This window comes from Rattus rattus, chromosome 3 (genome assembly GCF_011064425.1).
Source record: "Rattus rattus isolate New Zealand chromosome 3, Rrattus_CSIRO_v1, whole genome shotgun sequence".
NCBI lineage: Eukaryota > Metazoa > Chordata > Mammalia > Rodentia > Muridae > Rattus > Rattus rattus.
The window spans coordinates 9,271,357-9,295,043 of record NC_046156.1 but is presented as its reverse complement, the minus strand read 5'-3'; the positions used below and the strand labels follow the sequence as shown (position 1 = coordinate 9,295,043).

Sequence of the window (23,687 nt, the reverse complement as noted above, 5' to 3'; positions counted from 1 at the left end):
CTAAGCACACTAGCAAGCTTTGCCACTGAGCCTCCCCATCCCCAAAGTAGTCCCTTTCCCATCACGAGACCTCTGCGTGCCACACCTACCCATCAAGTACAAGTTCTCAGGAGTGGTCACAGGAATGTTAACAAGTCTGACGTCATCATCATCTGCTTTGTCCCAGGAATTAGAATTTCCACAAGCACAACTATGACAGGAGTTAACACTCTGGACCTGAAACAAAGACGATGGAAAGTAGTTAAAAATCTCTTACACAGACAGACAGACAGAAAGACACACACACACACACACACACAAACACACATATACAGACACACACAAAGACACACACACAGAATCTCCTAAAAGCCAAGGATAATCTTGGATTTCTCATCTTTCTGCCTCTGTCCCAAGGACTGGGATCACAGGTGTGTACCACCACACCTTGTTTTTATGCAGTGCTACAGATGGAACCCAGAGTTTCAACCATGTTAGGTAGACATTCTCCTGAGCTGTACGCCAAACCTGCTATTGTAGTGTATATTTACCAATTATTTACATATGTCCTACACTTATAGTCCCAGTAAGTTCTCCCTGAAGGAATAATTCTAATATTCAAATTCAGTACTCATGTGATTTTTAACTATTTTGGCCCTGTTGTTTAAAAATATACAAGTAGCACAGTATTTTGAACATAAATCAGATGGTAATTATATAAATCTTTCCAGTGTTAGCACATACAAACTCTGCCCTCACCAACCGTGGGACAGCTGGGCGCCCTGCCTTAGGGACTCTGGATGTTGTCAACGACATGCAGAGCGGCGTCACTACTGCTCACACGGCCTCCGGTAAAAGCGACCCTGATCCCTAACTCTCTGTTCTCTGGAGAGATCTGCGCTCTAATCTTTGTGTGCTTTTCTGCTGGCATCAGAAACTGAGTGCGTCATGAGTTTAGCATCGTTCTCATCAACACAGCTCATCAATACTTCTGTAATTTCTCAAAAAAAAAAAAAAGTCATTTTAAAACATCTCTTGCTACACCTCTAGACTTCATTTTTTGAAATTGATTTTTATCTGTATTTACGTGTATGTGCATGTATATGCGTGTGTGTGTGTGTGTGTGTGTGTGTGTGTGTGTGTGTGTGTGTGTGTGTGTGTGTGTGTGCACGTGTCTGGGTGTTTGCACATAAGTACAGTCTCCCATGGAGGCCAGGATGGGTTGGATCCTCTAGGGCTGGAGGTACAGGTGGTTATGCGTTGCTAAACGTGGGTGCTGAGATCCAAACTCAGGACCTCTCAAGAGCCATGCTGTTAGCTCCCTTGACTCCATTTATCTTTTTGGGGACCTAGGTCCCCACTGTCTTCTGTGTCCTGACGCTAGTTTAAGTACTCATTACCTGCCTCACAGCCTTAGTGGACAGTGGCAAGAGCAAAGACGTGACTAGGAAGAGCAGCGCTAACACTCCTGGGGACAATGTGCCTGAAGCCGAGGGCGCCAGGGCTACAGAAGGTGTAGTCTTTGGTTCTCTCCAGCTTCCCAGAGCTGCAGGTCTGCAAGCCTCCACACCAGGTGCTCCTACTCTGCCGAAGTCTTTAAAATGTAACATCTTGTCACTGGGCAGAATGATGTTCTGTGACTCAGCTGTCCTAGCTACTCAGGAGCCTAAAGCAACAGAGTGACTTGAGCCCAAAGAGTACCGAGAATATAAGGAGTCTCATTTTCCCAAGTGTTGGAATCACAGGCACAGGCTATCACCTCCAGCCCAGGAAAACATGTCTGCATCTACTTCTCCATCACGGCACCGCATAAAGGCTGTTCTCCCAGGACCAAATGGACCATGGCACGTGACAGCACAACCGGGAGCCAACAGCGGAAGGAAGGACTTAACTGGACTGTCTCCTAAGCTTTTTTCTATATTAAGAGCAGCACATATGTGATACTTAAGCCATTAAGAGATATGTAAGCAAACACAACAACGACAACAACAAAACAACAATGTATGCTTTTCTTACAGAGCCCAAGCTCTGGGCAGAACCCGAGTATCTGCTGAGAAGTCCTCCATTCGGGTAGTTGCAAGACTGAGACCCTTTGTCTTTGGTGGAACTTAATGACAAGGTCAAGTTCTGCCTGCTACTGGAACAGCTCGAACCTGTTAGAGACACACAAAAAATGAAAGCATCAGCACTCCTAACAGGAACCTTCAGGCAAAACTCCAAGTTATAACCATTCAGAATGCACCTGATTTTTAAACACAATTCAATATAAATTATTAAATGTGTAACATTAATAAAATACACATTCCTGATACTTGTAGTGATACTACGACCAAATTTTATAACAGAATAAAGCATTCAGCTAACTAACCAGTAGTTTTGGATGCTGCGGTAATTAGTGTAAAAATACTGGCAACTACCTCACAGATGTAAGGTAGTGTAAGACGTAAGCACTCTTTCCCTGAATTGCAACTGCACCTTCCCCGCCCTGAATGGCGTGGTTTTCTGTACGCCCAGCCAGCTTATGCACTTATGGTAGAGCAGTGTGTGGTCTAGCTTCTCTCTGAGTGACAGCTCAGACCCTTCTGGTTTCCAATCTCAGCACACATAAGACACATGACCTTGGTAGTTTCTTCATACCATGACATTGGGTAATTTATTCATGTTACTATTTTAATACTTAAATGAAAAGAACATAGAACTGTAGTTGTCAATCATAAGGCAGAAAAATTAAATGCTGAAAGTCGTGCTTGTCTGAGACCTAATAAAATCTCAGTAAATAACAAACAGTGAGTGAGTGACTATAGATGTGGGATGACTAAACCACAAAACCAAGAACTCGAGCTTGGTCAAGGAACTGTCATGGTTATTACTATGTTTTTAACCATTTTGTATGGCTTTGTGCCCCTGGGCTAGGGGGAGCCTGAGGGGTCAGAGGGCACTTCTGAGCGTGGTTCTTCTCTTCCCACCCTGAGTCCTGAGGACGAACCGCTGTCTGCCAGGCTGAGGCAGTGCTCGACCCGCTGAGCCGTCTCGTCTTCCCTGGGGATTGTTTTTGTTGCTACAATTCGGCATATCTCTTACAAAGAATACAGATCCTTTAAAGACTAGCAAGGCTCCTAGAAGTTTTGATAACAGAGAAATAGACAAATGTATTCGAAACAGGCTGTGCATGGTATTGCACACCTGTAATCAGGAGTGTAGGATGAGGATCAAAAGTTCAAAGCCAGGCTCAGTGCACAGGAAATCTGAGGCCAGCTTAGCTATATAAGGCTGCTTACAGAAAAAAAAAATCCCATATATGGGAAAATCACAAACACCGTAAAGGCAACAGATAGAAATTAATTAATTTTAGCATACTTGTACAAGTTTAATAATTACTATGTTTTAAAAATGATAGCACAGAACACGCACTATTGATTTAGAATGCTATTATCATACATTATCAAGTACTTCAAAAGTAGGTTATGAATGTATTACCATGGTTTTGTGTTTTTTGTTTGTTTTTTTTTTTAAATCATGTGTATCTTTGTGTGGGTATGTGCTTGTGAGTGAGGTGCTCAGAGGTCAGCAGTGTCTGATCTCTTGGTGTTGCCAGAAACGATGCTGAGAATGGAACTTGGTCCCTCTGCAAGAGCAGGTCTCAACAGTGGCTGGGCCATCTGTCCAGCCTCCACAATTTTATTTTTCTATGTAATTTTTTCTTTTTCTTTTCTTTTTTTTTTTTCGGAGCTGGGGACCGAACCCAGGGCCTTGAGCTTCCTAGGCAAGCGCTCTACCACTGAGCTAAATCCCCAACCCCCTCTATGTAATTTTTTGACACATCAATTTTAAGACGGTATACTTAAATGTAGATGAACTTGGACAGACGTGTGACAAAGACTTGTCAGTAATTACTTCTGTGCCCCAGGACTCGAAGTGGCTTTCCTGTGTTTGTGTTGTCCCCTCTCTATTTTCTGTTCTTGAAGGCCACTGGCTGCCCCAGCTATGATAGGCAGCATCTTGAACACTGACAGCGGGTTTAACCTGGAGCTTGAGTACCTTTGTCTGACGCTGCTCTCCTAGTGTGCTCAAGGACCAGGTGCTCCGGCTCCCAGGGCAGCACCTTTCCTTTCTGTTTTCCCCGTCGTCTTCTGAAGTGGTGAGCCAGAAAAATCACTGACACAGCACTTACTGCGGTTACCATAAACAACTTCTTAGCTGCTGGGGGAAACTTGATCTGGAAAAGAGAAGTTTAAAAACAAATAAACAAACAAACAAACAACCCTCGCATCAGTTCACAAAAGGCCAGAGTAGAAGCAGGACTAGATCTTCCTCCTCTGTGAGCTGACGAAGAGACTGCTCGGCCAGCACCAGCCAGGCAACCTGGATTAGCCCTCACTTCTCTCAAGTTATCTTGAGTTTGAGATAAACTATTATTTTGAAAGTTAATAGATATGTAAAATAATTTGACCCTGTGAACGTTTCTTGACCGAGTGAAGATCAATCCCTGCAACTGAGTCTTTTAACTACAGAAATAATTAAGCCGGACTTTAAAGCTGAACTCATTTTTAACATATATGCCTGGAATTTTAATCAACTGCATGTTAACTTATTTCTCAACACTACAGGAATAAGTTATTTTATTCATCCATTAATCAAAAACTGTTTTGAGATCCTACTATCTGGATAATCAGAGAAGTTGGGAGTCAATACCCTCTTCTGGTCTCCACAGACCAAGGCAGGCACATGGTGCCCAGATATACGCACAGGCAAAATAAAGATATTTTAAAACTAGAATAAAAGATACTAACAACAGAGCACACAGCAACCCAGGGAACGAGGGAAGGCCTGGAGAGCATGTAGGGCGGCCTCCACAGTGGGATAAAGCTAAGCCCTGGCTATGGGAACCATCACAGCAACCCCGAAAACATGAAAAGAGCGAACATGATTCAAACGTCCTGCTTCTGAAGAATCACTCTGGAGAGACCCGAAAGCAGGGCGTTTCCTCTTCCGCTTGGTGTTCCTGGCACTCAGGGACAGGGGTCAACACCAGCTGTCGTCCCCAGCACTGTGCACCTGAACCCAGAGCTCACTATCTGGCGGGACCAGCTGGTCAAAAGCCAGGGTGTATGGGCACACACCAAGGCACTTCCTATCTTTGCCCCCCAACTGCTCGCCGCTGTGCCTGCTTTCTTGGATTTTCTTTTTTTTAGTGTGGATTCTGGAGGTCAAACCTGGTCTAGTGTGAACTAGAACATCTCCCCAGTCCCATTCCCCTCCCCCTTTTTTCTTTTAGAACAGGAGTTCCCTTTATAGCCCAGGCTGTCCTTAAATTCATGGTCTTCCAGCCTTTGCCTCTGGAGTGCTGCAATTACCTGGATGTGGCTCCATGATGTCTAAAGGCACAAACCTGAAAACATTATGTAGACCTCCATGCTTAGAGAAGATTGCTCAAGACGGCTAAAACACGGAAACAACCCAAGCACCTCCCAGGTGGATGGAAATATATAACATCCCGTACAATGGGATGTTAATTCCATATAGAAAAGCAAATTCCAGGGCTGGAGAGATGGAAGAGCACTGACTGCTCTTCCAGAGGTCCTCAGTTCAAATCCCAGCAACCACATGGTGGCTCATAACCATCTGTAATAGGATCTGATGTCCTCTTCTGGTGTGTCTGAGGGCAGCTGCAGTGTATTTATATAGAATAAATCTTTAAAAAAATAAAAAAAGAGAAGCAAATTCCAGTGTGTGCTACAATAAACCTTGAAGATTATTTTGCGCAGTTGAGTAGAGCAGATATAAAGATGTAAGGAACAGGATTAAACGTGTATGTCACCACACCTACTGAAGAAAGGGAGCTGTCTGAAGTAGTACAGTCCCCTGTGCTGTGTGAAAACCTCAGGGGCTTAGACCGTAGCTCCGTAGCAGTAAGCCTGCTAGGCAAACTCTGGGTTTAAATCCCTAGTACCACAAAACACAACAGCCTCGACTGAACGACACGAAGGTATTATTCAAATTCAGTTCACTTCCATGTTTACCTGGGAGAGAGAATAGTACCAAGACACAGGGAGGGCAAACACTCTAATTGCACATGTCTTCAAGGAGAACTGTGATCTGCTGACTGTCTCTCCGGACATGTCGTCTCTGTCTAATCTTAATTCAGTGAAACAGAAATTAATCAGCCACAGGGATTCCTAGCTGCCTTATCCATGAGACACTCGAAGTGAAATTCTTGCTGGTACGGCGGGCGCTGTATGCCTTTGCTTCCAGTTCTTGGGAGGCAGATCTCTGTGAGTTTGAGGTCAGTGTGGTCTACATGGCAAGTTCCGGGCCAGACAGAGATACATACTGAGACCCTGTCTGAAAGAAAAAAAAAGTTAAACTCTGATAAAATGAGAGAACTGATTTTTGCAAGAGAACTGATCCCTCTGGTGTCCACGAAAGCACCCGATACACAGATATAATAACTAACTGGCTATCTGACGAAATACATTTAATCTTCAGATTCAAGTCATACATTTTCCTAGTCATAAATTAGAAAACCACAGGTTCTGCCAGTGAGCAGAATGAACAAAAACACACTATAAAAACACATGTGTATGAGGATTCAATGAGGAAAACTGTTGCTTTGTATGCTAACCTAAAAAGACTTATAGCAGGGAGGAGGCATGAGGAGAACTAATGCTCTAAAGTGACCTTCCTAACACTGTGACCCTTCAATACAGTCCCTCATGTTGTGGTGAGCCCAACAAAATTATTTTCTTTGCTACTTCATAACTCTAATGTTGCTGTTACAAATCATCATGTAAGTAAGTATCTGTGTTTTCCAATGGTCTTAGGGGACCCCTGTGAAAGGCTCAGTCAACCCTTCAAGGGGTCACCACCCACACGTTTGGAACTACTGGTTTAGAGTCTGGGCATCTATAGAATTACAAGTTCTCTGTCGTTAGCGCACCCAGCTGCTCACAGGAAATACATTTATAAAGTACAAATCAGCTAACAATTTTATGCATTCATAATTAAGAAATACTCTGGGGTAGAGATGGGTCAGCAGTTAAGAGCATCAGCTATTCAAGACCCAGGGCTGATTCTCAGCACCAACATGGTGGTTCGAAACCATTTTCAACTCCAGTTCCAGGGAATTCCATGCCCTCTTCTGGACCATGGACTGATGTACCTGGTGCATGGCCATACATGCAAGCAAAACACCCATATATTTAAGGGAATAAAATAAAAAACACCAATGACAAAAAATGCTTACTTGAACTTGGCACAGGTCTTTGCTCAAGGAATCTTGACAAACCTTTATTTTCGAATTCTAGATACCTCATTTCGTTTTTACTGAAAGTCACTAAGGAAGCTGAATCTAAACATGATCATCACTACCTGACAAACTTCCAAAGAAGGCATTCCAGTTCCTTACAGACGTGTAAGGAAAAGAAACAATAAAGCAGTTTTATGGCTATTCAAATTTGTAAAACCAATCATAAAACACCACGGAAAACTTCTTCATTCTTTTCATTCCAAGCACTCATCTGTTAAAAGTGTCATCAACGGCGTTTTCATTTTTAACATCCTGAAATTCTATTCTACGACTCTGACTCTAAGAGCAAGAAGTAAATCTGAGCTACTGAGCCAATCTGACACGAAGCATGAATCTACACAACTTAAGTCTGAGGATGTAGACACACACACACACACACACACGCACTCGAGAGGTTCCATGCAGGCCAGGCAGGCCTAGAATTCATTAGGTAACCGAGAACGACCTTGAATCTCTGATCCTCCTGCCTCCACCTCCCCAGTGCTAAGACCACGTGTGCAACAACTCCTCTTGTTATTTGAGGCGATATTTCAGTGCAATAAAAGTCGTTACTGGCCATAACCTGGTAACAATAATCGTCTGTGAGCTCTGTGTAAAAACAAGATGGCCAGTGGTCACGCCTATAATCCCATCACTTGGGAGGCTGAGGCAGGAGGATTACCACCAATTGGAGTCCCTGCGTGGTCTCTGTAGTGAGTTCCAGACCAGTCATTTGGGTTGCAGCGGGAGACGCTGTCTGAATAAAAACAATCATACTAAAACCTAGATGTCTGGGCGTCTCCCAATAGAGCAGGTGCTCGGAGATTTTGGTCAGCCGGCTCTGGCTTCTCCGCAGACGCCGCGCGACGGGCGTCACCTTGCACCCAGGCAGCAGCTAAAGGTCCGGGCCGCCCGCGCTGTCCCCATCCCATCTCTCCTCACCCCGGTCCTCTCCGCGCCGCCGACCCGGCGCTCCGAGCAGTGTCTTCCCCGGCCAGCTCCCGCCCGCCTGTCCCACGCGGGTCAACCTGCACACCGCCCGCCCTCACCTGAACCTCTTCTGCCGCCCCGGCCGGCCGCCCGCTCTGCCGCGCGCCTGCCCTCACCTGCTCCTCCTTCGCTTCCAAGCCGCAGCCCGCACCGAGCAGCCTCTGGCTGTGGGAGGCGGAGTCCTTCCGGGGTCACGACGCAAAGGTAAGAAAAGTGGAGGGGCAGCGGGCGGACTGCGTGAGGGGCTACGTGCGAGGCCGCTCCCGCCATATTTGTTCAGGGCAGTGGGCTCCGACTTAGCTGGCTGCTCAGTCTAGAATTGTAGCCCTTTCTGTACACCTTGTCAATGGAGTTTGCTAACCTTTTAGGAGTATAGGACCGTTCAATGAATCTGACCAAAACTATGGATTTTTTCTCTATAAAATTGACTAGAGCTATACATTATTAAAGTAAGTATAACAAACACACACAGCACACGGGTGCACAGACACACGTGTACAACTTTTCGAGCCCCAGAAACCCATCGCAGATTCCAAATTAAGAATTTCTGGGTTGGAATGTAGGACCATAGTAGAGTTTGTGCTGGGCATGTTTGAAACTCTTCAATTAATTTTCTCACCAAGCAACCAAGCGACTTCTATCACAGACCCTCGGTCCTCAGTTAAGTGAGGTTAACAGGCAGGACGAATGGATCTACATAAGTAGTGCATTCATTATTATTTCATTTTTTTACTTTTTTAATCCCCCACTAACCCCACTAAATTAGGCAATCTGAGACTAGCAACGAAGTTAAGAATTAAGTATTCTAGATTGAGGGTTAAAAACCAAACATTAGAGCTGTGTGGTGGGGGTGCACACCTTCAGCACTCGGGGAGGCAGAGGCAGGTGGATCTCTGTGAGTTCGAGGCCAAGCCTGATCTGCAAAGTGAGTTTCAGGACAGCCAAGGCTACACACAAAACCCTATCTCAAAAAGCAAGCAAAACAAAAACAAAAGGAAGGAAGGAAGAAAATATCAAACATCAGCGGTCTGGCTTAGTGGTTAAGAGCATTTGTCTCTCTTGTATAGGACTCAGGTTTGATTCCCACTTCCACAACAGGGAGCTCACAACAGCCTTAACTCTGTTTTCATGAGGATAGCGTTCCTTCGAATGGGTACTTGCACGCACATGGCGCACGTACAAACACATAAACTACATCATCTCTCATCAAAGTAGCAGTCACACCTGTCTGAACAGCTGCATCAGTTGCTTGCCTGTGCTCACAGTGTCCTGGAAACGCCTCCCCAGCAAAGGCCGACCTTGGTTACCGAATGAGGTGGTGAGGTGACTTCGAGCTTGGTGGGCTATGCTTAGAACACTAAAATAATCTCAAGGCAAGAATTTCTGAATATGAGATTTTGCCCTGGTGTCCTCATGCCTCTTATAAGTTTTATATATTTCTATATATTTGTATGTGTTTCAAATATTTTCTTATCTTTCTTTCTAGGAAAAAAAGTGGAGAGACCACGTGGAGAGACCAGGAGGATTTGCCAGGAGGTCTGAGTAAGAAAGCAGACACGAGGACACAAATGGAGCAGATCAAGCCCAGGAAGGCCTCAAACTGAAGGACCTGTGGCTGGGAAGTACATACCTTCGGTAGAATAGCTCAGACTCTGGCCAGCCTAGGCTTATGAACTTAATGAACTTAATAGGTCATTGTGTCAATTATTTGGGAGTAAGAACGGAAACAGATAAGGCATCATCCTTAAATTACAGCCAATACCCAGAGAAGAAACCGTGATTTCATGTCCTACCCTGCCCCTAGGACTAGAGGTAGACTCTCGGCATACCAGGTAAGTTCTTTACAACTGGTTTACATCCCCTGCTCATTTGTTAAGTTTTTGTTTCATTTTTTTTAAATTTATATGTGTATTAGCTATTTCTTCTATTGTCTTGATGAAAGACCGAGGATTTAGAGAAGAAAGGCTTTGTTTGGGCCTTGTGGTTCTAGTGCGTGATGGCAGGACAGGTGTGGAGGCATCGGAACCGTAGCTCAAGCTCACACCCTGAACAGCACACAGCGGTGGCGCAGTGCTGAGGGCGGGTGGCTTTTGGGACCTCAACCCATTCCAGAGGCCTTCACCTTCTCAGTCTCCCCAAACAGCCACCAACAGGGCATCAGGTATTCAAATGCCGAAGACTTATGGGGTATACCTTACTCAAACAACAACAATGTATATGTATTTGTATGCGCATGTGCATGCGCCTGCTTGAATTTCTGTGCACCGCATGTTTGCAGGTACCAGGAGGCCAGACAAGGGCACCAGATCTCTTAGAACTGCAATTCAGGTGTTTGTGAGCTGCCGTTTGGCTGCTAGGAAACTGATTCAGGTCCTCGGTGGATTCTGGGAAAGACTGAGGTTCTCTTCAATAGCATCCGGTGCTCTTAATTGTTGAGGCATTTCTCCAGCCCTTCCCTAGCTTATTTAAAAATTATTATTAAAACATTATTAAAATTGTGTGTACAGACGCACATGTGTGTGCATGAGTGGTGTGTGTGTTGTGTGTGTGTGTGTGGTGGGTTATATGCATGTAAGTGCAAGTACCCTTGGAGGCTTGCCCAAGGGTGATCAGCTCCCCTAGTCTGGAGTTAAAGGGGTTTGTAGGCTGCTCAACATGGGAATTAAACTTGGGCTTCCTACAAGAGTAATGTGCTTACACACACACACACACACACACACACACACACACACAGTGTACATATGCTGTAGGGTCGTGGGTTGCGTGTCTGTTCCAGCACAGAGCTCGGCCGCTCGGGGGCAGGCGGATCCTGGGGAGTAGAACGCACTTATCCCACGCCTTTGCCATAGAAAGAGGGGAGAGCATCAGGCTCATGCAGCTCCTCCTGTCTCTGTATATATAGACATTGTTACCAATGCTGGAGACATAAGAGAGACTCATTGTTGATATAGCTGCTCTTAAGTGGTCTATGCTTGAGCGACCCCAATTAAAAATATTTATTTAGTCTGTTGTCTTTTTATCTGGGTAAGTAAAAATGAATTTCCTGGGAAAAACCATTCAATAAAAATTGAAAATAATATCCAAATATTATTGATTTGGATATTGGTGAAAGCAAACGAACAATATTTGAATAGGCGGAAAGTAGAGTAGTGATAACCATGGGGCCTCCCAAACCGGAAGCTTCCATTCCCCTGTGTCAAGCCCCACACAGCACGGTACCATGGTTGATGTCCTCTGCTTCCACCAGCAGAATAATTAGAAGCCCTCATATTAGTCACCTGCTTCTGACAGAGACTGGCATCTTGCACAATATTTAGATATGTGCTCCCACCCAACTTTGGGGGTAATCAGATAGGTATGTCTTACTCTGTAATCCAGGATAGCCTTGAACTCACAATCCTGCCACAATTTCTTGGGCGCTGGCTTTACAGGGGCACACCCCTAGCAGACAAACTTCTTAGCTTCATGGTTTTTATTCACATATTATAAAAATCAAACAGCGAGGGGCGAGAGAGAGATGACTCCTGGTTAGGACCACTGGCTGCTCTTCCAGAGGACCCTGGTTCAATTCCCAGCACCCAGAAGGCAGTTCACAACTGTTTGTAACTCCAGATCCAGTGGGTGGGACATCCTCACCCAGATATACATGCAGGCAAAACACCAATGGACATAAAAGAAATAATTGGGTAAAAAAGAAGCAGTGAATGTAACAGTCATAAAATTAGAAGGTTTTTTTCCTAGTGCTTTAAGCACCAAGACTTCAAGGTTTCAATAACTATCTCATTTGATCTTGACTTAACCTAGTAGAAAATGGTAGACATTGATTTCTTCTTGTATATGTGAAAAACGAAACGCAATTGCTTCCAGAAAATGTAGGTCTTAAAGAAATTGTGAGAAAAGCAAGGGTTAGGATTAGCCTCACACTGTAGCCTGGACTGGCTTCCAAGTCACAAGCAATCCTGCCCCAGCCTTTCAAGTGCAGAATTTATGGGAGCTAGCCACCTCAGATTGCAAACGTCAGACCTTTCTGAGGCTTTCCTACTGCGGAGTTTGCAATGCACCGCGACAAGACCTTGGGAAGTTGTCTTGTGACTGCAGAGGGTGGGAGAATACGAATACAACCGAAAAATGCAGCCGAAGTAGTGTACACATCAGCTGCGGTTCCCCGTCAAGCACAGGCTTAGGAGAGAACCAAGGCCAGGCTCGAGGCCCCGCCCCGGGGCGTGTTTCACTAAGGTCCCGCCCCCAGACGCCCGCAGCGGCCGCGGAGACACCGGAAGGAGCGGCGGCTGCTGAGGGAAGCGTCGGGCAGCGGCCGGGATTCTGCGGGCCGCGCTGCGGAACCGTTTTGCGGCCCTGTGGATCGGAGCGCTCAGGCTGCGAGGAGGAGCGCGGCGGGCGACGAGCGGCGGGCTGAGGTGAGCGCGACAGGAGGGCGGGCGGCGGCAAGCTGAGGGGAGCGCGGCGGGCGGGAGGGCGGGCGCGGCCGGGCTGAGGCCAGTCCCGGCGCGCGGCCCGGGCAGCTGGGTGGACAGGGATCTGTGCCTCGCGTTGGGGGGGGGGGGGCGCGACCCGTGCGCGCCGCCCCGTTATTCTTTGCTACGAACGGGAAAACTGAGGTGTCATCGTCCCAGTGGCGTGTCTTCGGCCGACGCTGCGTTTGGGTCGAGTCCAGACCTAGCGTCTGTCGATCGCAGCTTGCTTTTGTTCGGGTCACATTTCCACGGTGTCTGTGCTTTCCTCAAGCGCTCAAGTATTTCTCAAATACAAAATGCTCTTCGTTGGAAAATTAGTAATGTTGACCTGTTAGGCAACGGGATTGATTGCCTTAGGGGCTTTGCACTCAACCTGAAGACTGTTAGGGTTTACATTCTCTGGGAATCAGTTATTAGGCCTGCAAAATGGAGCCAGAGGCTGACATCCTGGCTGGAGCAGAGTCTAAACTGAGGACACATTTTACCAAAGGTCTCTAGACTTAGTGCTTAATGTAGGATTCTAGAATGTTCCACCCCCCACCTCACCCCCAATACAGTCCTATGTCTGGCTTCCAAGTCCTGGTCCTCCTGCCTCCACCTCCCAAGTTTCTGGGATTCCAAATGTATTGCCACCATGTCATGCCAGATACTTTTGTTTGATCTGATAATTTTTACTTTACGAAAAGCCTGTTACCAGCGATAATGAGAGTCAGGGTAAACAGCTCAAGCCTAGAGGTGCCTTTGACATTAGATAGCATTTGAAGGTGGAGGAAGGGAGAGAAGGGCTACAAGACCAGCCTAGGCTACAGGAGCCCTCATTTCAAAGCAAGCAAGCAAACAAGCAAACAAACAAACAAACAAAACCGGAGTGGGGGTGGGGGTGGAGAAGGAGACCATTTCTCCTAGTGCCTTCGGTGTTTGAGGGCATAGTTGTATCTTATGGAAAGGTCAGAACAAATCTGATGATTGCAGCAAGATGTTTGATGTTAAGATCTTACGGGGGGGTTGGGGATTTAGCTCATGGTAGAGCGCTTGCCCTAGCAAGCGCAAAGGCCCTGGGTTCGGTCCCCAGCTCCGGAAAAAAAAAAAAAAAAAAAAAAAAAAGAAATAAATAAAGATCTTACGGATGCTGGCGGTGAATTCATACTATTAATATAAGTAGGGAAAATGAAAATTTTATTGAGAGATGGTGTTAACTATTTTTAGTAATTTATACTATGCTGATAAGTTTTGTTATTTCACTTTGGCAAGATGGGGAAAACTACAAAAACACAGAACAAGGGATACTGTATTTATGATTGCATTTTTTAAATCTACTGTATTGCCGGTTAACGTTCTTTTTTAGTTCATGTAACGTATGAATAAGCAAATCTTTTAGCATAGTTGCAGTAATAGGTGATTTGCTGTTTTCATGAACCTTTCACTTACAAAATTTTATTTGATTCTCTTCCTATCCTCTGAAGAATGCCAAATAGCCTTTCCCCAAGTCAGAAACAGTTTCAGCGTTGTGTAAGGATCAGCCTTATTCTGAAATTCTGAAATAATATTGCCAAACCAGCCTGTGCTAAAAATTAGAATTCAGGTAGATTAGGATTGAGCCCGGTGGCGGTGTTGCACACCCCTTCAATCTCAGCACTTGGGAGGCGGAGGAGCTCCAGGCCAGCTTGTCTACAGAGAGAGTTCAGGTCAGCCGAGGGTATACCGAGAAACCGTGTGTTGAAAAACAAAAACAAAACAACAATATTAATAACAACAACAAAACCAACAACAAAAAAAATTGAGCTGGCCACGGTGACACAATCTAATCCCAGCCCTGGGGACAAAGAGGCGGATGGATCTCTGAGTTTGAGGGCAGCCTGTTTTCACAGAGGGAGGTCCAGGATTACCAGAGCTACATAGAGAAAGAAACTCTGTCTCAATAAATGAATAAATAAACAAGCAAACAAATAAATAAGTGAAATAAAGATTATAAAATTGTGCCTTACTACATAACTGCCTTGTTTTAAAAACTTGAGGGTTTTTTTTTTTTTTTTTTTTTTTTTTGAGGCAAGCTAGCCTTGAAATTTCTTGTAGCTCAGGATGACCTTGAATCCTTCTGATCTTGCACCATCTCCTGTGCTGGGACTATAGTGCTTACCAACCTGCTGGCGCAAGACTATGTGCTGCAAGAAAATGACGTAAAAATGCTGAATGATGTTTAAGAGAGGAAATGTGAATTATTTAAAAAAGATTCATGGGGTTGGAGAGGTGGTGCAGTGGTTAAGAGAGCTGGCTGAAGTCCTGAATTAAATTCAAGCACAAATAGGTAACTTGAATACCTTCTTCTGATTTCCATGGACACCAGCAAACACACATATACATAAAATAATGAAAATAAATCACGCATAGAGCACATGAGTTTTGTGCCATGTGGTGTCTGTATATGTAATGAGAACACATATTTAAGTAACAGTGCATGTATTAAAAGAAATACCGCATTTGTGTTACTTCAGAGGATTAGGTGGGTCAGTAATCTGCATCTGTTGGAGGCAGGGTTCTCCTAATAACAAGAGAGGACCTGCGGCTGTAGCTCTGTGGGAGAGCGATTAGTAAGCACAAGGCTCTGGACTCTGTTCCTAGAACTACTGAGTAGGACAGGAAAAGGAATTGTCACATTCCCTAAAAGCTTGCATTGAGTAAGGTCTTTGCTGTGGATTAAACCCAGGGCCTGTACATGCCAGGCCAGCCCCCGTCATCCCCTAGCTGCTTATTTGCTTTTGATTCTGAAATTGGTCTCACTAAGGTACCTTTACCTCCAGGGGCAGAGGCCTAGGTGATCTTACTTTATAGCCTTGGACTTTTTTCTTTTTGGTTATTTTGATGGAGTCTCATAAAGGCAAGGCAGAAACTTGCTCTGTAGCCTAGGCTAGATCCTCCTCTCTTCACTTCCGAATAGCTGGGATTATTGGCTTGGACCACCAGTTCTGGCAAATGGAGTCTTTTGTTTGTTTGTTTTTTAACAGAAGTACGTATGGTAAGAACCTTATGGGTGTTATAAAATCCCTCAGGCCTAATTGTCTTGAGAAGCCTATACTCATTCTAGGATATATACCTTTTTTTTTTTTTTTTTTTTTTGAGATAAGTGTTTTACTGTGTAGCCCTAACTGTCCAGAATTCACTATGTAGACCAGGGATCTGCTTGCCTCTGCCTCTGAGGTAAAGATATGTGCCACCACTCCCTGACTTGCTTCTTCCTTTTTTATTGCTTGTACTTAGAGTGCATTAAAACCCTTTCCTAAAAACTCCAACCTTGATTCCTAATAAATAAATAATAGGAAAGGTCTTTTGGAGTTTAGTTGAGGGAGACATTTCATATTGCTCTCCCTGCCCTTCTGTACTGAGCGATTTCCTAGGGAGGTGACAGAGACTGAAAGATTAACTTGGGTAGCTTTAGGTTAAACTGAATTTTGACAGCTTAAACCTCTTTAAGTGAACATGGATTGATTGTACGTACATATTAGAAGGACTCTGGTGATGTCAATGTGTACATACGGGCACCAGCATCATTTCTGAGGCTTCTCTGTAGTGTCTCTTGAACTCAGACCTTGTGGTAACCTTGTGGGTGTGGACTCTATTCCAGAAACTAAGGAAGTGAGAGTAGTCTGTAAGGGATGATCATCCAAGGGCTATGCTGTAGAGACTGTAGAGAAATGTCCCTGAGGACAGCTGGGACATGGTGTTTCCTACTTACCCTGTCCTTGCTGACTGTGACTGCTTCAGAAATGTTCCCTTGTTAGGAACAGGCAAGTTCCTGACGTGCTAGGGAGCTTAGGAGAGAAGCACAGTGCTGAAGTCCCGGAAGCTGTACTACAGCTACCAGTAAGATCCCGGGGAGGTTCAAAGGGTACTGTGACTCCGGAGCAGGATTGTTAGCCCGCGTTCTCGCTCAGTAACCCTGGTGTGACTGAGACGTGGTAAAAAGACATAGCTTGGCAGTAGAAGGTAAGGAGAGGGTCTGAGGGCAATGAGAGGTTGGACAGCCTCCTCCTGGCTTCCAAGTTATTTCAGGAGAGTAAAGGAATGGCAGGCAGTGTGGGTCAGGGTGGGGAGGTGATGGTTGGTGTTTGGACTTCATTAACAGTCAGTCTGCTTTCAGGGCTTATAACAGCCCTGAAATAGTTGAGGTGGTGAAGCTGTGGTATTCGTGTGACATAAACAAGACTGAATGGTTTCAGTTGATGATGAAATCCCAAAGAAGGAACTTTTAATATGTTTGGTGGAAACATTATTCAGATGACTTAAAAGTTTTATTTGTTCTTTCATTCATTTTGAGACGAGGTCTCCCTGCATGGCCCAGAGTGGCCTTACATTGACAGTCTTTGGCATTCACCTCCAGGGCAGAGATTACAGATGTGTGCCAACACTCTTGGCAGTGTTTATTCCTTTATGATCGCTGATGTTATCTTCAGCAAATGAACAGAAAGGCTCAACCATTTTCTTTATAGTGGCTGTCATTGGATATGGTGGTTGCATTTGCTTTTCTGTTTGTACCTGGCTGAATAACTTGCTTATTTGTGGTGATACTGGGAAGACACAGGACCACTGAGCTGCACTCTCTAGATTTAATGGCTATCCTTTTTGTTAATGTTTGTGTACTCACTATGTGAACCAGACTGTTCTCAAAATGGGGCACTTGCCTCTGCCTCTCTAGTGGAATTACAGGCATGGGCTGCTGGGTTGGTCCAGTGGCTGTCCTTGTCCTTGATCTTGTTTGATATAAGACTTAAGGCTAAGATTAATTGAGGCTTGTATTAGACTTCTGTCAAATTTGTTAAACCTTTCATGTTCTCTCTCCCATATTTGTCACAATTAAATTGGATAAACTAAAATTGACTATGTCTTACCACTTATTGAGCAGATTTTTAAAAATTTCTTTTTATTTTTAAGAGTATCATAAATTATATCATTTCCCCTTTCCCACCAAACCTTCCTATATAGCCTTCTTTGATCTCTTAAATTTACAACCAGGTCGGTCTGGCCCATCTCTCTCCTGCCTCCCTCCCTCTATCCCTCCCTCCATCCTTCCCTCCCTCCATCCCTCCCTCCATTTCTTGGCCATCCTAGAACTCCTCTGTAGGCCTGGCTGGCCTCAAACTCACAGAGATTCACTAGCTTCTGCCTCTGCAGGGATTAAAGGTGAGTACCGCCATACCTGGCTTCATGGACAGGTTTTTCACTAGTTATTTTTACATGCATGTACACACACACGCGAACACACCCATACACATACACACACACACACACACACACACACACACACACACACACATCTATTCCTAGATATAACCTGCCAAATCGATACAGGGTTACTCCTATGAATGTTTTCAGAGCTCCTCATTTGGTATTGGCCAGCTCTCCACTGGGGAAGATTATTTCTCTGGCTCTGAGCTTACCTTAAGCCTTCTCTTTGCAGTGTCCAGGACTTGTGGGCTTTCCGGAGTCTGCTTTAGGACATCTATAGTTGTTCTTTAGCTTGTGCTTAGGCAGTTGTGCTGGTGAGACATTATGAGGCCAGCTTCTGGTGTTACTAGGATACACAATCTCAACAGTAAACTCTGATCCTCCGGTTCTAACAATCTTCCCATCTTCTTCTGCAGTGCTCCCTGAGTTGTTTTGTAGATGTGTCTGTCCACTGGGACCAGGATTCGTAACTCTGCATTTGGCGTCTGTGGTTTCTGTAATGGTCTCTGTCTATTGCAGAGAGACGTTTCCTTGATAAGGGGTGAGGATGGCTATATACAACACAGTTAGGGATTAGGCTGCTTTAATAACATGGTGGTTATAGGTCCAAACTTCAGTTGCCTGAGGTTTCAGTCAAAGTTAAGGATGATTTGGAGACTTTAGGACTACTACTGTGATCTGTAGGTCTTTGTACAGGTATGAAGGATTTGTTCTGTAGGACATTTGTATAAAGTTCCTGGTGCCTTAGGAGTCCAGAAGAGGGTGTCAGATCTCCTGAAACTGGAGTTAGAGGTAGTTTTGAGTTGCTACCTAGGTTCTTGGAACCAAATGCAGGTCCTTTGCAAGACTACCAAGTGCCCTTATCATCTCAGCCATCTCTCTCTAGCCCTATATTTTAAGTTTGTATTGTGTCAGAGTCAGGCCCTGCTGTCTAAGCTGGCTTTCACATCCTGGGCTCAGGAATCATTCTGCCTCGGTCCCTTGCGTAGCTGCTATTACAGGATTATGCAAAAAGGAGGAAAATTGACCCACAAACTAAAAAATTGAAAGTTTTAGTTATCTTGAAAAGACTGAAAAGTTGATCAAGAATTTGTCTGTGGGGCTGTGCATGGTAATGTATTCCTTGAAACTCAGCTCTTGGTAGGCAGAGGCCTTTGGATATCTGAGTATAGGGCCAGCCTTATCTACATAGTGAATTCAGCAAAGACAACATAGTGAGATCCTGTCTCTAAAACCAAACCAAACCAAAACCAAACCAAAGCCATCAATGACAAAAAAGAATTTGTCTTTGAAAAAAATAGCATAACAGATGGTTTTAAGAATGCCGCATCATGAGGCAAGCCTCCACTCCACCACTAAAGAATCTCCTTGAATCTGTCTAACATGTTCTTTTATCTCAGAAAAATGGTAACACATGAAGTGTAGAATTTTTAAGTGCAGTTTTATCCAATAGGTACAAATATGAAACAATAGATTAGCAGCATTGTCTGTCCAAGGAGAATATGTTGTCCCAACATAAGGAGCATTACTTACCAAATTTTATAATAGACTATATCAACAAGTGAAGCAAGAAATATGATAAGCTCTTAGTATCCTGAAGGTATTTGATAAAGTTCATGAAGACCAGCTTTTAAAAATCTAACGCATTGGAGAGATGACTTGGGGGTTCAGTTCCCAGTGGCTCAGTCTAGTATAACCCCAACTCTATGAAAACTGACACCCATTTTGGTCTCTCTCAGCACCTGTACACACTGGTATATGTTTACACACACATTCATTAAAAAATAAAATAGCCCTAAATTAGGATAGAGGGAAATGACAGCAAGTAAATGTCTATAGCGTGTCTAGTAGGGACTTGAGGAGTGAAGAAATAGGATGACAGAATGAGAGAAAGTCTGTTGTCAGCTGTGCATCTGAAGATTAGCTCTAGAGTTTACAAAGGACCCAGAATTCAACCCCCCCCAATCATCCAACTGTGGGCAAATGAGCAGGCAGCTCTTGAAAGAAGAACTGCATCGGGCTGATAAGTATTTGAAGGAAATGTTCAACATGGACATTCTGAGCTACCAGGGAAGTGGCAGTTAAAACTGCCTTTAGCTTGCTAACTATCAGAACGCCTGTCATTAGCAGAACAAGGAGTCACTGCCAGTGGGATATAAACTGGTGTAGCCTCTGGGGCTGTTCTTCACCAGTCTCTCACGAGAATGCGCAGCACTCCTGGGTCTGCACCTAAAGGAACCTAAGTCACGCAGGGACTGGCTCTCCGTGACTACTGACGTCCTAGTCACAGGCGTCAGTGTGGAGCCAGCCCTGTGCCCAGCAACAAATGAGTGCACATATATGCAATGGAGTGTAGAACAAATGAGTGCACATATATGCAATGGAGTGTAGAAAAGTGGATGGGACTAGAAATCATGTTAAATAAAATCAGCCAGATTCACAAAGGCAAATACCACATTTTCTTTTTTTTAAAGATTTATTTTTAAATATTTGAATACACTGTCATTGATTCAGACACATCAGAAGAGGATACCAGTTCCATTATAGATGGTTGTAAGCCACCATGTGGTTGCTGGGAATTGAACTCAGGACCTCTGGAAGAGCAGCTATTGCTCTTAATTGTTGAGCCATCTCTCCAGCCCCTATATTTTCTGTCTTGTGTAGAATCTAGGTTTTTATATTATATGTAAAACTTAAAATAGGTTTCAGTTAAAGCCACATTTACCAAGTTCCTGTTATGTACTTATATTGGGAAGATAAAAGAAGTTAGCAGGATTTTAAATTGTGTAGGTTGAAAGTACAGGAGAAGGCTGAGCTGGCCCTGTTCTCTTCCTCAGTAATTCTTTGTGTGTAGAGAAAATTGTTTTGTGGTACAGAAAGAGTTCTTTCCTTACTTGTTAGTGAGGTAGACATTGTTACAGCCCCTTTGGAAAAGAATCTTGCAAAATCTATTTAAGAAGCAGCTCTTACAGACCAGGGTTCCTGCTCACAGGTAGAACGCTGGGATAGCATGCACAAGGCCCTGGGTTTCAGTCTCTGTAAACACAAACCAACAAACAAAAACTCAGCCCTTATAAAGTGTAATTACAGTGTGTGTACATGTGGAGATCAGACTTCCATGGTGAATTGCTTCTGCTTTACTTACTTATTTTGTCAAGATTGAGCTGACTGGGGTGACGTACTGGAGACAGAGGCAGGAGAATTTCTGTGTTCAAGGCCAGCTTGGCTTAAAAACCAGGTTCAGTCCAGCCAGAACTGCGCGATGAAACCTTGTCTCAAAACACAAAACAATTGATTTATTTTTGTTTTATGCTTATGAGTGTGTGTGTGTGTGTGTGTGTGTGTGTGTGTGTGTGTGTGTGCGTACCGTATGTATTCCTGGTTCATGGAGTGATTCCCTGAAAAGTGGACAGTTAGGTACAGCCTGTAGATGCAGGGAACTGAAAGTGGGTCCTCTGGAAGAGCAGCCAGTGTCTTACATGTTGAGCAGTCTTTCTCTCCCTTTGTTTGTTTTGAAGACTGTCCTTTGAGATTTAGAACCCGTTAGTATGTAGTTAGGACAGGGAGAGCGTCACTCCTTGTTGCTGAGGCGCTGCCATCTGAATGCTTCATTACCTCTGCTTGTCAGTCTCCAAGCTGTGGCTGGTGGCAACACAGGCATGGTAGGCTTGGAGAATGAGTGCTTTCTCCCTCCTCTAGCTTCTGGGTCTTGCTTGTTCTTGTTGTAGTCCCAGCTGTTGCACTCGTTGGAGCAGGGAGTGAATGTGTGGTGGCATAGGATGTCCCTGCCACTTTCCGGAGATTGGCTACTGTCTCTGTTCTTTTTTCTGGGAGACTGTACCTCATGAGCTCTGATATTGTGAGCTTCCTGAATTGTTTGTTGTCCCCCAGCTCTGAGACTGCCCAGGCCTGTTTGTGTTTCACTTCGCTGCTCTCCGGGGCTAGCCACAGTGCCTTATCTCATTTTAATTTGGTTGGAGTCACTGTACTATACTGTATGTTGTCTGGTACCTAAAGCCATTGCTTTATATGCCCTGTTGGTTTAAATTTTCAGTTACTTAAGGTGATGGGGTAATTGAAACCAACTCTTCCCTCTTGACTGACAGACAGTGCATGTACTTGGGTACAAAAAGGAGAGGAGAGATGAGAAATGGGTGAAAAAGATTGCTAAACATTTTCTTAAAAACATGAATAAGAACATTAACAAGTGTTTAAATTGAACTTCATGCCCTGAAGTCCACAGTGTGATTTACTTAATACTTTTCAAATGTTAAGGATTACTATGATTTGAAAAAGTCTGCTTATTGTCTGGGTGTATGTGAGTATGGGCACACATGTACCCACAGTGAATGTGTGGAAGTCAGAGGGTAACTTGTTGAGCCCTCCCCTTCCTCCTCATTGAGACAGGTTCTCTCTGGTTGGTAAGACCCTACCACTGTAGACAGCATATAAAATTGAGCCATGGAATAAGGATGCTTCATCCTTATTGGTTTTCTTCCATAGTTCTGGAAGTTTCTATGTGTGCTGGTGAAGGAGAACCATGATCATCGCTCTTAGCCAGCTGTGAACTGTGCAAGCTACCACAGCAGCTGTCTTGGCAGACACACCCACTGGTGAGTGAGTAGTGTGAGCACTTTGGGCGAACAACTCTTTTCTGATTTGATTTAAGGCTTTTCCAACAAGATGAACTCATATTTGGTACCATTGCTGGGACAAATAACCTCTTGCTAGATAGGTCATGGGCCCCGGAGGGAGAACCTACCATGTGCTGATAGACACAGTATTGAACTGACTCGTAATAACTTAGTGTTACACCATAGATTGATGGACCTCTTCTTTTGTTTTGATTTTTCTTTGTTTGGTTTTGGTTTTGAGACAGGGATTCTTTGTGTATTCCTGGCTGTCCTTTAACTCACTCTGTAGACTCACAGAGTTCTGCTCTTGAGTGCTGGGATTAAAGGTATCACCCCTGCCAGGCCGATTAGTACATCTCTTAATCCTCGTCAGAGAGGTGTTTATTTCTAGAATACCCACATTGTTGAAGGGGCAGAGGATGAGACTGCGAGGACTCAGCCCAACCGGGTGTCTGTGTCATACCCCGCTTTCCAAGGCGCTGCGATCATGTGGGTGAAGCAGTGGTGGATGATGAAAAGCAAAGCCCTGGAGACCACAGAGCACTGGCCATGACATCATGCACAGAACAAAAGCTTACGTCAGACCAGGTCCCAGCTCAGAGAGGGAGGTGAGCACGACGCCCCTCCCAGCTGAGGAGCCATTGCCGTTGATAGCTGCTCGTGGAGGCTGAGTCAAGCTTATTTTTTTGAGTGTAGTCCCTGGTTAATCAACCATGGGACATGTGGATCACATGTGTGGAAGTCACACATCCAAGAATATATAGGCAGCACAAACTGCATTTGATTGGTATTAAAATAAAAGACACAAATTTCGGTGGGTAGGAAAGGAGAGATGGATTTGGGAAGAGTTGAGGAAGGGAGGAAAATATGGTCAAAGATGTATGGAATTTTCAGAGAGCTATTAAGCCAGGTGTGGTGGAACATACTTTTAATCCCAGCACTTGTAAGGCAAAGGCAGATGGATCTTGTTAAGTTTGAGGCCAATCTGATCTACATAACGAGTTTCAGGACAGCTAGAACTCCCTGGTAAGACCCTGTCTTAAAAACAGACAGACAAAACAAGCCTGGTGTAGTGGGCATCTTTATTTTCAGCACTTGGGAGGC

The 23,687-nt window shown here is 44.5% G+C and overlaps 1 protein-coding gene across 2 annotated transcripts in view; it reads right to left on the bottom strand.

Annotated features, from left to right (window-relative positions):
- Miga1 (mitoguardin 1) overlaps window positions 1-6,371 on the bottom strand; it is a 50,491-nt gene extending 44,120 nt beyond the window's left edge. The window contains exons 1-4 of one of the 2 annotated variants that reach the window (XM_032897139.1): window positions 6,000-6,371; window positions 4,018-4,195; window positions 1,996-2,132; window positions 90-216 (exon numbers count right to left, since the gene is read on the bottom strand). In XM_032897139.1, coding sequence (XP_032753030.1) covers window positions 90-216; window positions 1,996-2,132; window positions 4,018-4,195; window positions 6,000-6,098 — 541 coding nt within the window. In that variant the 5' untranslated portion in view covers window positions 6,099-6,371. The remainder of the gene's footprint in view (window positions 1-89; window positions 217-1,995; window positions 2,133-4,017; window positions 4,196-5,999) is intronic. The other variant, XM_032897141.1, reaches the window with a different exon arrangement.
- Window positions 6,372-23,687: the final 17,316 nt, after the last annotated feature.